The sequence below is a fragment of the Ranitomeya variabilis genome, chromosome 1 (genome assembly GCF_051348905.1).
Source record: "Ranitomeya variabilis isolate aRanVar5 chromosome 1, aRanVar5.hap1, whole genome shotgun sequence".
NCBI lineage: Eukaryota > Metazoa > Chordata > Amphibia > Anura > Dendrobatidae > Ranitomeya > Ranitomeya variabilis.
Genome location: NC_135232.1, coordinates 13,917,088 through 13,932,090, shown reverse-complemented (window position 1 = coordinate 13,932,090; position 15,003 = coordinate 13,917,088). Strand labels below are relative to the sequence as shown.

Sequence of the window (15,003 nt, the reverse complement as noted above, 5' to 3'; positions counted from 1 at the left end):
CTTTTTGTGAGCGGCTCTGATCCGGTCCATGATTCTCTGGAAAGTATCTCAGGCTCCTGGCACCCCGAACGGCCTTCTGGTATACTGGAAGCAACCGTCAGGTGTAGAAGAGGCCGTCATCTCCTTTGCACTTTGAGTTAGGTCTAGAGTGGTGATGTATCTAGCTGACCCTAGCTTCTCTACAAGTTCATAGACATTGGGCATCGGATACGCTTCAAATTTAGCCAGCTCATTTCGTTTCCTGCAGTCGCTGCAGAAATTCCCTTCTCCACCATGAGACAAGACAAGATTGGGCCCCTCGCTGGGTGGACAGTCCACACTGCAAGCTGGATATGCGTAGAATGAACATCAGCGTCCTATGCTACAGTCCATTTGCTCGGTGGTCAGACGACAATCTGCAGCTATATAACCTGGGCCTTGACATCTCCAGCAAATTACATCCCCTGATTGGGCCCTCGGCATGACCTCGACTACCCCCTTGGACTTTGTGCTCCCCACCCCCTCTTTAACTTCCACCCCCCAGTAGGGAGTGGATTGTCTCCTCAAGGACCTTTTGACCCTTGATACCTTTCGACCACTCCAACCAAGTCATAGGGGTTCCGTGGATCTTCCTGGGCAACCCAAGTGTGCAACGGGCTCTGAAGGGAGTACACGAACCAGTCCATTAAAACTCGCTCCACCATCTGCTTTGGTGTAGAGGACTGTGGCTGTAACCACTTTTGGACAACGTGCAGCAGATCAAACATTTGTGAGCGAGGAGATTTGTCACAGTGATATGCCCAGCAGTGGACCAGTTGTGCCCTGACAGACATTGTAACCCCAAGTGCCCGAAAATTTTTGTTTTCAATTTTGCATATTTGTGTCCTGTAAACCAAAATCATAATAGGCTTTTTGTGGCTCCCCCATTAAGTATGGCTTCAGGACTTCCACCCACTACTCTGGTGGGAGTTTCTCCCTATCTGTGACCCTTTCAAAAACTGTTAAAAAGGCCTCTCTGTCATCACGTGGTGTTATTTTCTGCAAGGCTATCCTCACCACCTTCTGGACAGAAAAATCATCAGCTGACATTGGGGTCGATGCTGCCGCTGTGCCATGCATTACCTCTGAGTAACTCAATCTGCAGTTGCTGGAGCTGTTGCATCAGCTGCTTACTTGTCTCCTGTTGTGCCAGCTGGTGCTGCTGCTCCCTGTGCTGCTGGAGCTGCTGTTGGTGCTGTTGCTGGCTTTGGATTACGTGCTTCATCAGCTCCTCAATTTTGTCTGACTGCTGTTCCATCCTTACAGCCGTCATCACTCAGCACATGCAAGGACACTGTCTCTTTAAATCTTCCACTGATTTATTTAGAGTACTGCATAAACCAGGGCAACATTAGCAACACAAACATGGCCTTCTTGGCCTAACAGGAAAGCAAAACAAAACGTGTGTCACAGTCCTTGTTGCTACAGGAATCCGTACTCTTCAGGAGCAAACAACACAAAGTTCATCTTTCCTGATCATGAACATGCGGCTCCAGAGCTTTCTCTCCAGGCGCACCCCACACTGAATGCTGTAGAAGGCTGGGTATGTATCCTCTGGACTCCTCCCACTCTACAGCTGTTCAGTCAACCCAGCACTAAACATGGCCGATTAACCCCTCTCAGCACTTAGTGTGCTGGATCATTTTCCTAGGTTTATATTACTGAAGCCAACAAGCTCAGTGCTACATGTCTCCCCTCCAGTGACTTTGTCACACTATATATAATATTAGTAATGCTTGTTTTTCTTTATTATTATTGCAGACATGTGGTTTCCTTTCCTCATTTCTTGGTCATGCACAGCTCATTAGGGGCTTTTTTTCACTACTCTTTTAGTCCAGCTGTGACTCCCTCACCACCCTGGTTCTTCCCGGCGGCCTGGTTTCTAAATTTAGTCCCCGGCTCAGCTCTGGGCCTTCTCCTGGAACTAGGACACGCCCCCCATCATCCCAGCCAGTCAGTCGCTTGGTCTCTCCAGCACTTCCTGTCCACCTTTTTCATCCAATCACATCGTGCCTTGCTCCCTCTATATCCGGGACAGCAGTGTGCTTTTTTTTTACTGTCTCGTGGAAACTCGTTCTGCTCTTTTCTGCCCTCGGCGCCATCTTTCCTCTCCAGAATCAGATGCCGGCATTACTCTGCATTATGAAGAGAGATGAGCTGCATCCAGGCCTACACTATTTTTATGCGCCAGCTCCCGGATGACTAGAAGCTCCATGCTCACCAGCAGTCTCCCTCTGGTCTGTAAGCCCCGGCTGCCCTGTCCTCAGGAGATATGGTAGAACAGGACATGCTTCAGGACAGAGTTTGTGGTGCTGTGCACAATATAGCTGGACGTCAGACACTGCTATTCTGTGTAATGCTGTCAGGTATCCTGACCTTGACCGCAGCACAGAAGTGCTCTTTCCTGTGCCCTTTTCTTCTGGGTTATCTCCGCAGTAAGTTACAGGGTGTTGAGAGCCGATTGCAGCAGTGGTACTAGTGTTCTGCCCCTATCCGGTGAGTCAGACACACCACCCGTCATGTACCTTATGGTCAATAGCAGCAGCTGTCTACCTTTCTTTCTGTCCACTATTTAGTGAATCGGACATGCCTTGAGATTGGTTGTCTCATCAGACGGATCTTCATTTTGATTCATCCAACTGTTCTTGTCCCTTTTCGTTTATGGTGGAGCATACCCTACATCGTCCTGAAGAGATCCATGGTGTTCTACGAGGTTTTTCAGTCCTCTCTCAAATTCCACAACTCAGCAATTGTTCTCCAACACTTTCACAGTCGCCTACACTCGAACCCTCCCCCTTCCTCCCGCGTTCTTCTAGCATGAAGGTAGTCTACTTTCTTACAGTCTCCACTTGGAAACATCTATATATGTTTTCCATATCCATCATCTTCGCTATTTTGACTATTCCAGTTTCACGGCCTGCTCGTGAAATGCATCATTCAAGCTCTGGTTCCTCCGATCATGGCGTTATTATGATCTAAGTAGGGAAACCCTCTTATTTTCCCCTTCCTCTCTCCCCCCTTACCCCCCTATTGTTGGATCTTTATCCTAGTTTGTTCCTCAGCTCCCTAGGGGCAGGTTTCTACTTTCCTTTCAGGAAAAGCAGTTTTCCATTTCATTTGTTCGAGATTGCCTGTGGGATGAGCACGCTTACTAAATCTCTTAACGTCCCTCCCTTGCACCTTGGGGGGCCTGCGTCCGGTGTTGAATACTCTACAGCATTCTTTCTTCCTTTCCTGAGTCATCCTCGTTTCATTCTCTTCTCATTCTCTTCATTGGTCTCTTGGATATATTGTATCTGGTCATAGTGCGATTCAGCGCTCCATCTGTCGAGAACAGTTTCTTCAGACGCTCAGATTCCCCCTTTGCATCTGGAGAGTCATCATATTTGTCTTAGTCTGGATCCACTCTTTTAATCTGGATTCATATTGACATGGGACAGACCTCCATTACTTTCTTCCTGCTCTCGTCATCTCGGCCAAGGGCCTCCTGCACCATTCTTCATCAGGCCTCCATTAGCAGCTCTCTAAGCTGTTTCTCCTTTTTTGTCTTCCAGGTCCTTCTCACCTCCTTCCGCCTCCTCTGGTATTTTTTTTCGGGCCTGGGTGGAAATGTTTTGCATATTAAAGTGGCTGATCTCTGACCTGAGATTCTTGTCTCTGATCGAGCCTTAGACTAGTCCTTGTTTGTTATCAAATCCTTGGGGACTGTTTGGGACGTCCCATGGTTTCCTGTGTCCCCCAATGAAGCTCCATCAGTGGAAAAATAAAAAAGTTATAACTCTCAGAATAAAGCGATGCAAAAATAATCTTTTCTATTAAATAATTTTTATTCTGTAAAAGCGCCAAACATAAAAAACTATAAAAATGTGGTATCGCTGTAATCGTACTGACCCAAAGAATAAAGCTTCTTTATCACTTTTACCACACTCGGAACGGCATTAAAAAAAAAAATAAATTCTGAAATTGCTGGTTTTTGTTCATTCTGCCTCTTAAAAATCAGAATAGAAAGCGATTAAAAAATGTCATGTGCCCGAAAATGGTACCAATAAAAACGTCAGCTCGTCCTGCATAAAACAAGCCCTCACATGACTCTCTGGACCGAAATATGGAAAAATTATAGCTCTCAAAATGTGGTGATGCAAAAACTATCAGGGACGGACGCAGAAGAGTCGTACCTGTCATCTTCCAGCAAGCTGGAGCTCCTGCTGCCGGATGCAGGAGGATTGGGACGGGGTCCTCATCATCTCTCCCCTTCCTCCTGCAGAGGGTACGGAGGCCGACACCCCGCTGAATAAGGGGTCCCTCAGCCTGTCCAGGTGAGCGGTGGCTCCTGGAGTGAGCCGCTTCCCCTCCAGAGGGGCTCTTGGCTAGCACGGTCCATCTCTGCGCATGGCTCAGATACGCACAGAAGATTCAGAGGAACTTCCAGTTACAGAAGGATGATGCGCAGGCTTCTGGTACCCAGCGTGCGTTCCATCGTGTAATGCACTTCTGGGAGAGCTAAAAAAAGAAAAAAAGCGCCAGATCCTTATTTAAAGGGGAACCGCCTTTTGATGATTCAGATGGAAGACAGGTGAGACAAAACTGTTTCAAGTATGGACAGGGGTGAGCTGAGGTTCCAGTGCATCTAGTCAGCCAGCTATGCAAGGTCAAACCACTAGCAGGTCTGATACCCCTGCTCAAACCCTTGTACAGGTGAGGTTCTGGGAGTTTGGGTCTCACACTGTTGTCTAGGGTATAATTCCTAGTACCTGCCCTTGTTCCTTTATAGGACAAGAAAGCCCCTAAAAGGTCCATGACACCATCCACACCAAAAAAAAAAGGAAATAGATGTGCCATGTGTAATACTAAACTGCCGGACACATGGGAAACAGTTATTCCCTGAGTGTATTGCCAAGGTGGTTAAAGATGAACGCCCCTCATTTATGACCGATATAAGGACCATAATTAGAGAGGAGGTTCAGAATTCCGTCACAGAGTTAATCACCCCACAATCCTCCCGGATGGCTCCCAGGCAAAAAAGACCACGACGGGAGATAATTTCTCCCCTTCTGGTCTGGATTTAATCAGATTACACTGACCCTGAACAAGAGGAAAGGGAAGAATTTGTTACAATACCCGCAGAGGAAAATAAGTACCTTTTCTCTTGGGAAGATACTGACGCTCTATTATCAGCCGTCAGCCCCCTCATCAATGCAAGATGAAGTGCTTGGAGGTTTAAGGAGCTGTATGAACATAGTGTTTCCTGTCAATAAGCATATTAAAGCCATGATCCTAGAGGAGTGGGAAGATGTGGAAAAGAGACTGACAGGAAGTTTGAGATCACGTCTACCTTTTGAGTTGGAGGACATACAATTTGGAAAGAAATTCCTAAGGTGGATATCCCTATAGCGAGGGTAGAGAAGAAAACTGCTATCCCCTTTTAAAACTCGTCATGACTAAAAGATCCTAAGGCCAGAAAGGCAGAGGGTCATCTCATGGGAGACATCTGCAGCTATAATTAAGGCTAATATAGCCTGTACCTCTGTGGCAAGATCCATGAATATATGGATGGAAGAGTTGGAGGCTCATGTAAGGAAGAAGACACCTAGAGAGTAGATATTGGAATCTATGCCGTTACTCAAAATGGCGACAGCTTTTATGGCGAACATCTCAGCAGAATCCATTAGATTCGCCGCAAGGAATGAGGCACTAGCCAATACAGCTAGGCGAACAATATGGCTGAAAATGTGGTCAGGGGGTTGTCACTCTAAAATTAAATTGTGCTCCATCCCCTTTTCTGGCCTTCGAATGTTTGGTCCTGTACTGGACAACATGCTGGGAAGGGTGTTGGATGAGAAGAAGGGGTTTCCGGAAGAGAAACCTAAAAAAGTTTCATCCTTTCGAAGGCCTAATTCCAGTCAGAAGCCGGAATACAGAGGTAAAGGGAAGACCGGTAGATGGAGCTACCCGAAGGGCAGTAAAGGAAGTCGTGCCTTTTCCCATTCAGCAAATAGTGCACATAAGCAAGGACCCAAGGAATGTGGGGGGGGGAAGGCTCCACAACTTTCTTCCGGCATGGACAGAGGTATCCAAGAAACCATGGATACTGCAAACGATAGCAGAGGGTTAAAAGATACAATTCGTGCAGGTATCCCAGGGAAAATGCCACCTGACAACTATCCAGTCTCCCCAGGTCACAACAAGGCTGCTGGCAGATGTAAAGAAGTTGGTGAATTCAGCAGCAGTTGTGCCAGAGTCAGAAGGGTGTCTCTGTTACCACCCGGGTCTGTTTTCAATAAAGAAATCGGTGGGAGACTATTGCAATATAATAAATCTGAAGTCAATAACCCCTTTCCGACATGCGCCGCACCTATACTGCTCTGCGGGAGGTGCGTTCCCGCAAAGAGAAGTATATGTACGGCAGCACGATCACGCAGCCTCACGCTGAGCGCCGCAGTTATCGTGTGCAGGTGTCAGCTGTATGTGACACCCCGCAGCAACGCCCACGATTGGTGCTAGCACCAATCGCGGGCATTTTATCCCTCTGATGCCGCCGTCAGTAGTGACATCGACATAGAGGAGGATCGCACAGGGAGGGGGCTCCCTGCGCGCTTCCATCAGGACAACGCAATGCTATCACTTTGTCCTGATGGTCTCCATGGAGACCCCCGGACCCAAGATGACTGCGGGGTCGTACAGGGAAGGTGGTTTGTGGACCCCTGCTCTCAGCAGGCACAGTCATGCCTCCTTCCCTGCCTGTAAGATCCTGATCTGATGCGCTGCAGTGCAGTGTCAGATCAGTGATGTCCCATTATGGGACAATGTAAAAAAAAAAAAAGTGTAAAAACATATAATTTTTTTTAAATCCCTAACTAAAGAAGAAAAAAAAAATGGAATAAATATTTTCTAATAAACACATTTATTTATGGAAATAAAAAAAAAAACAATAAAAGTAAACATTTGGTATCGTCACATCCGTAACGACATGCTCTATAAAACTCTCACTTTTTAACCTCCTTCAGTGAATATCATGAGAAGAAATAATTGAAAAACGATGCAACAAACAATGCTTTATCATCATACCACCGAACTGAAAAAAAAGTGCAACAAAACGCGATCAAAAAGATGGAGGTAAATAAAAATGGTACCGCTGAAAACGTCATCTTGTCTAGCAAAAAAATCAAGCCACGATACAGCTCCATCAGCAGAAAAATAAAAAAAAAATTATAGCTCTCAGAATAAAGTGATGCAAAAATACATATTTTTTCTATAAAATAGTTTTTATTGTGTAAAAGCGCCAAAACATAAAAAAAAACCGAAGCATAAAGCTGCCTTATCAATTTTATCACACATCACCTAATCACTTTCACCGCACGAATGAACCGTGTAAAAATGAAATATAGCCAATTCTTCACATGCTGTTCATTTATTTTCATTCTGCCTCCCAAAGATGGCAGTAAGGCTCGGCACACATACTGTATATTCTGTGCTCTGCTATAATGAGGCAGATGGAGGCACTTCTGAAAAGGACACCGCTGAACAGAGGCCAGTCGAGAGTAACTCTGTTGCCTCATTATAGTAAATGGATCCCTCTGGGGTTTCATCTGAATCACGTCACTCAGAGATTTAGATGGAAATCCCAAAGTAAGTGCTCAGCGTAGTGTGCCGGATAAATGTGATCCCAAACGTTATCTAAAATAATAATAAAAGCTTCAACTCAATCCACAAAGAAAGCAAGTCCCCACTCAGATCTGTCATCTGTTAACGGAAATATAGCATTGACTACGGCCAGAGGGAACACTAAAGCCCTCATCCCTGGATCCCCTGATGAACCCTTGGCTAAGAGGGAGTTAAGAATGGCAGATAAGTACCACGACTGTGTGGAATTTCTTTTTCATGGCTATTGATACTGGAATATGTACCCAGTTATGTGCTGGTTTCTGAAATTAGGAGAGTGGATTAATACCTATATTGTGTGGGATTTTTGTATGGCGGATTTATGTTCAGTTATGCACCCATTTTTTGTGGGGGGGCAAACAGAAGATATCACATTGGGCATTAGGCTTTTGAATTAAGTGAACAGAAAGGAGATAATTATCTAATAGTACCTTGTCATGTGATATCTGACTGTGCACCCATTTGATTGGCGTTCCTTTAGTGGTATTCTAGACCATGTAAATATTATAGGCTCTGTGTAATAGCGATATGGATCATAAATTTTCTTTGTCTAAATTGTAGCCCCAAAGATGACTATTAATGTGATTGCATGCTCTGGCCATATCATCTTTGATGGGGTATTAATGTGACTACACATCTTGTCTGCATCCCTCCTGGAACATACAGCAATAACTACGAGATATTTATGTTAGGTACTCCTTTTAATTGTTTTTGTATGTGTGTGTTTTTTGTGTCTATTATAGTGTGTAGGATGTTCAGGGTGCATTAGGGTCCCTAGGGCGACGTTCAGCGGGGGTGCCATCACATCTACAACTAGGGTGCCAACCTCCACTGGCAGGTAGGGTGAACTTTAAAGCTCATCTAGGGAGAAATTAGATCTAGATTTTTTTTCCCACTACTGACCCTCCATTTTTTCACCTTTTTAAGATAATCAAGTATTTTTAACCCTTTAAAAATTAACCTTTATTAATGTATTTTAGAGGTCTATTTGTGCCAATTTCACCATTTTATAAATGGTATTCACTTTACCTATTGTGATGATGTTATGGCATGTAGTTGTCTTCCTTATTACCAGTCCTTTCACTGACGAGGGTCTTCATTTTGAGCTCCATCAAATTTCATAATCCCTTTTGTGAATTTTATCTTTCATCTTTATAGGAACTCCTTGTGATAATAACAGTTTATCACTAAATTGTAAAAAAGAAGATCTCAGGAAGCACTCTAATGGAGAAAGCCTCATTACCCCTTATGGACCTCCTGGACTTCCCAGCACTTCACTTTCTTATCCTCCTAATCATGAGGAACCCTCTCCTGAGCAATCTCGCATTGTTACAATTCCAGGTGACAACGTGGATACAAGATTTCAGTGTCATAAGGAATTTACTAAAGGCTCAGATAATCTTACTGAAGGCAAACATGAAGGAGAGAAGCCATACTCCTGTTCAGAATGTGGGAAGTCCTTCAAACATAAGGGGAGTCTTATTACACATCAGATAATTCACACAGGAGAAAGGCCATTTTCTTGTTCAGAATGTGAGAAATCCTTCACAAATAAAGGGAATCTTATTAATCATCAGAGAATTCACACAGGAGAAAAGCCATTTTCATGTTCGGAATGTGGTAAGTCCTTCGTGGTTAAATGGCATCTTATTACACATCAGAGGATTCACACAAGAGAAAAGCCATTTTCATGTTCAGAATGTGAGAAATCCTTCAGAGATAAAGGGCATCTTAATAGCCATCAGCTGATTCACACAGGAGAAAAGCCATTTTCATGTTCAGAATGTGAGAAATCCTTCCCAGATAAATGGAGGCTTATTAGACATCAGAGAATTCACACAGGAAAAAACCCATGTTCAGAAAGTGGGAAGTACTTCACAGATAAAGCGAGTCTTATTAGACATCAGAGAGTTCACACAGGAGAAAAGCCATTTTCATGTTCGGAATGTGGGAAGTCCTTCGCGGTTAAAAAGCATCTTATTGCACATCAGAGAATTCATACTGGAGAGAAGCCATTTTCATGTTCAGAATGTGAGAAATCCTTCACAGAAAAAGTGCATCTTATTAGACATCAGAGAATTCACACAGGAGAAAAGCCATTTTCATGTTCGGAATGTGGGAAGTCCTTCACGGTTAAAGGGAATCTTAATATACATCAGAGAATTCATACAGGTGAGAAGCCATATTCATGTTCAGAATGTGGGAAATGTTTTAGCCAAAAAGCAAATCTTGTAGCACATCTAAGAATTCACGCAGGGGAGAAACTGTTTTAATGTTTACAATGTGAAGGAACAAATTAAGAAAGATTCTCCATTTTGTACTTTTCGACTCCATTTTGCTGTTTTGCTATAAATTTTGCTACTAAGCTAAAGTCCACAGCTGTTATGAGACCTTGATTGTTGCAACCTGGACGGGGCATGAGACTGAGGGTGTATTGTTCTACTAGACTTTGACGTACAGACTGTTCCTGCACTCTTATAGGTTAAGAACTGTGAGCGTGTTCTTATGCTGATTGGTTGAAGTATAATTTCTATGATTATGAAAAGTGATACACAATAAACGGGGGCCAGAGATCTGTGCGATCCCCCCAAAAAGAGACACATGTCTCCGTCTGGTCATTTTCAGTTGCCGTCAACGCCCTGTAGATTAATTTGGAAATCACTGAGTCAGCCGTGAAGGATCACTTTAGATCCTCCCTCAACATTTGGTGCCCGAACGTGGGGCCCCAAACAGGAACGACTCTGCCCCCCGGAGGACAAGACAAAGGACCCTCGGACCGGACTCAGGCACTGGAAAATTGGGACTGATCATCCCCCACAACAACCACGGTAAGTTGGCAGTTATACTGTCCAGACTGACTGGTGTGGTTTTTCCTGTTTTTGTTGCTGCAAAGAGGATCTGAGGTTTGTCCCCGATGGTGGGGTGATTTTTGGGTGGAATCCTATAGAGGTGTAATTCCTTTGGGGGCCCAGTGCTCGAACCGTACCTCATAAGGGACGGACACCCCGGATTGACCAGTGATGTAATTCTCTTTATAGTCAAAATATCCTGAAATCCTGATCACTGTTAGAATCAGGCGTGGTGAGGTGATCGAAGATGGGTAGGATGCATAACTCAGGAATATATATATATATATATATGTCCAGAGGTGTCCGGAGGGTTAGTTTAAGACGCCCTCCTCCTTTCACTGAGTACCGCTTTTTTCTTTTTTTGGGTTGTCCCAGTGGGGGACAGGTAGAACTGGTGGAATAGACTATACGGCTGCTCTAGTACTGTACACAACTTAAGTAAGGATATTTAGCTCTAAAGGAGAATCTGTTTCCGTGGAAGAAAAAGAAGACTTTGAATTTGTGTGATGGATCTGATGCTGTTAGCAGTAGAAAGAAATATTGTAAGTTGAAGTTGAAAGTGAAATATGGTGCCTAGTTTTAGAAGGAAACTTGTAAGTGATTGTATGGTTATCAGTGTGATTGAAAGATTGGTAAAAGATTCAACTGCTTCAAGTTTAGTGGTTGATATATAGCAAATTGAGGATTAACAGAGGAAGTGAATTCTTATTTTTGTTACGTTGAAAAAGGAAAGTTGTCTATTACTATGACAAAAACTGGATGTTTTGTGGTGCAAGAAGGAACTGAGAAAGTGACTGAGATTAATGTGCCAGAGAGACAAACAATTAAAAGTTTGGGACAGGGGGTTTCCCTGCTAGATAAGGTCCCTCCCCAGGAAATCAAGCCTCTCCTCCCGACTGTAAGCCCCTTAACCCCAAGATATCAATATATCCTTGACTGCCGAGAAGTTCTATGGGCGTCTTATGGGTAGTATTTAAAGATCTGGGATTCTCATTGTATAGTAAAGCCCAAACACACTTTTTTTGTAGCAGCTTTGATGTCCAGCCTTAAACCCGAATTGAAAGAGGCAATAATGTCAGTTAGACCTGACATCAAGAATTCCACTCCGGACGATGCATTAAAATCTTTTAGAAGAACTTAGCCCGCTCCGCATCAGCAGGAAAGGCAAAGGTTAAACCAGTAGCCACAGCGTCTCCAACCTCAGGCATCACCACAGCAACAGGGATGCAGCTCCGTTCCTTATCCGTGGTCCACGCAACAGACTTCAGCTCCTGCCCTCCCACCTTACACAAATCCAGTCCCATACTCCAATATCCCTTTTAACCCTATGTCTGGGAATCTCCCTCCCAAGCACTGCCATGTCAATTCTCAGATCAAGAGCTTGCTTTAATTAGAGTAGATGGCAGACCCAATAAACATACTCTTACAAAACCCATCCCTGTGGTACCCTTCCCTGAGGTTACTGCTCAGTTCCTAATCTCTCCCACATGTCCGGTAAATTTACTGGGGGTAGATTTATTATCACAGTTCCGCTCCAGAATACAATTCCAAGATGATGGTAAGATGGTCCTTACATTATATAACCCCTATGCAGATAAAGATAGTGAGGAGATCTGTATCCTACATGCCCTTCCTACGGTTACGATGGCCCTGATAGGCTCAGATCCACCCCCAATAATGCCTGAGGACCAGCGACTCACCCCATATCTCTCAGAGATATCACCCAAACTTTGGTCAAAAGGGCCAGATGATATAGGGAAAATGCCTGTAGAACCAGTAAAAGTGTTTCTCAAACCTGGTGCCCTTTTCCAAAAGTCGATCAGTACCCTTTGAAACATGATCAGGAGAGGGGCCCCAAGGGGCAAATACAAACGTTACTCGATAATGGTGCCCTGGTACCCTGTGTTTCCCCATGTAACGCCCTTGTTTCCCATTACGAAAAAGACCCCACCCGGCCAACCCCCTGTTTACCAGCTGGTACAAGATCTCCAGGCAGTTAATGCAGCTACTGTTCTAGAAACTCCGGTGGTGCCTAATCCACATACTCTTTTGTCCCAGATACCTCAGGATGCTGCTTGGTTCACAGTCATCGACCTTGCCAACGCCTTCTTCAGCATTCCATTACACCCAAATTGCCAGTTTCTGTTTGCATTCACTTATCAGGGACGACAATTGACATGGACAGTTATGCCACAAGGGCCCCAAAATAGTCCCAATCAGTTTGCAAAAAATATGGGCGAGTGTCTTTTATCCTGGCAGTTAAATCACCCCTATCTCATGCTGCTTCAGTATGTGGATGATCTTTTGTTGTGCACGAACAGAGCAGGAAGCCATTGCTGCCACTGTTAGCCTCCTCAAGTATCTGGCAGATCTGAACTGTCGAGTTTTGGCCTCGAAACTTCAGTTCTGCCTTGGTCAAGTGACATTTTTGGATCACTGTCTACTTCAGGGTGTCAGACACTTCACAAAAGAAAGAAAATTAGCCGTCAGTTCCCTTCCTTTTCCAAAAGATGAGACTGAACTCCAGCGTTTTTTTTGGACTATGTACTTATTGTCGTCAGTGGATACCGGATGCATCCCGCATAACGCAACCTCTCTACAATGCCCTGAAAGACGATATAATGAACTATAAGGAGAGATCACCGGTTTGTATTGAAAGCCTTTATCGTGCCTTCTCTGAATTAAAGCGGCTTATTGCTTCCGCCCCTACCTTGGGCATCCCGGACTATACTCGACCTTTCCATTTGTATGTGTCTGAGAATGAAGGACACGCAGCAGGGGTGCTCACAGTCGCATGGGAATAGGCAACGACCAGTGGGCTATTATTCGTCCCGCCTCGACCCTGTGGCCCGGGCATCACCAAGTTGCATGAGGGCAGTTCACGCCACTCACTCGTTGCTTGACAAGATTGCAGACATTCTTGGACATGAGATGCACATTTTTGCCCCGCATGATATTGCGGCAATACTGACACTCCAACAGCCAAGACATCTGACTGTACAACGACACTTCTGGCTGCAGTGTTCACTCCTTTTGCCTGACTACATCAAGTTGCATCGCTGTACTACAATCAACCCCGCTACTTTACTGCCGGTCCCCAAGAAGGATGGCAGTGATGATGATTACCTCCAACATGACTGTTCCCAACTCCTGACTGAATAAACAGCTACTCCATCAAATGTCAGCGAAAATCCACTTCCAAATCCTGATCTGGTGTTATACACGGATGGTTCAAGATATGTTGATGAGTTTGACAGATTCCACACTGGATACGCTGTTACTACGTAAGACACTGTAGTGCACGCAGCTGCGCTTCCTCCCTCACAGTCAGCACAAGAAGCAGAACTTCAGGCTCTGTCTACTGCATGTGTTCTGGCCAAAGACAGGCGGGCTAATATATACACGGACTTACAGTATGCATTTGGTATTACTCATGATTTCGAAGCCCTATGGGCCAATCGAGGGTTTATTACCACCGCCGGGACTCCAGTGAAGAATGCTGAAGCTGTTAAAGCCCTCATGGACTCAATCAGATTACCTACTCAGGTGGCCATTATCAAAGTTAAGGCACATGGTCCTAGGAACAGTCCACAGACTGTTGATAACGCCTTTGCGGATATACAAGCAAAAGCTGCTGCTCTCTTACTCGTTGAGCCAACCATACCAGCTATGTTGACCACACGTTCTCAGTGTAAACAGTTACAAGAAACACTGACGTTACAGGAACCTGATGATCTGCGCCAGACTGAGGTCTTCTGCCGGACCCCGTGAGACCGCTTAATGACGATGCAAAGAATGTCCCCAAAGGAAGAAGTTAAGCAGTGGAAGGCTGATGGAGCATGTATGGACAATGGTCTCTGGAAAAAGAACCATGTGTGTCTCCCTAAGCGGATGTACCCGGCTATTGACATGTGGGCACATGGGCCCACACATCGAGGGAAAAAACCAGGCCCAAGCCCTGGTACAAAAATTCTACTGGGCTCCAGTTATTTCTACAGTCCTGACAACACTCAATCGTGCATGTAATATCTGTCAGACCTGCAATCCCGGTCAACTTCAACGTGTACCCCCGAAGCACCTTGCTAAGCCCGACTACCCTTTCCAAAGGCTTCAGGTGGACCATATCACGTTGCCTAAATCTGGAAGGTATGAATATTGTCTGGTGGTTGTCGACATGTTCTCCAGTTGGCCTGAAGCATTCCCCGTTACCAACATGACTGCAAAGACCACAGCAAAGAAACTGGTGATGGAAGTCATATGCAGATATGGTGTTCCAGAAGTCGTCAAAAGTGACCAAGGTCCAGCCTTTTCTTCTCATGTGTATCAGAAGGTTCTGACAATGCTTGGATCCACTGTAGCCCTCCATACTCCGTACCATCCACAATCCAATGGGAAAGTTGAGAGGCTGAACGGCACACTGAAGGGACAATTGACCAAAATGATGCAGGAGACTACGGCTCCATGGCCAGAGCTCCTA

At 44.9% G+C, this 15,003-nt stretch overlaps 1 protein-coding gene across 1 annotated transcript in view; it reads left to right on the top strand.

Moving 5' to 3' along the window:
• LOC143793533 (uncharacterized) overlaps window positions 1–10,488 on the top strand; it is a 40,500-nt gene extending 30,012 nt beyond the window's left edge. The window contains exon 11 of the mRNA XM_077280583.1: window positions 8,836–10,488. Coding sequence (XP_077136698.1) covers window positions 8,836–9,950 — 1,115 coding nt within the window. The 3' untranslated portion in view covers window positions 9,951–10,488. The remainder of the gene's footprint in view (window positions 1–8,835) is intronic.
• Window positions 10,489–15,003: the final 4,515 nt, after the last annotated feature.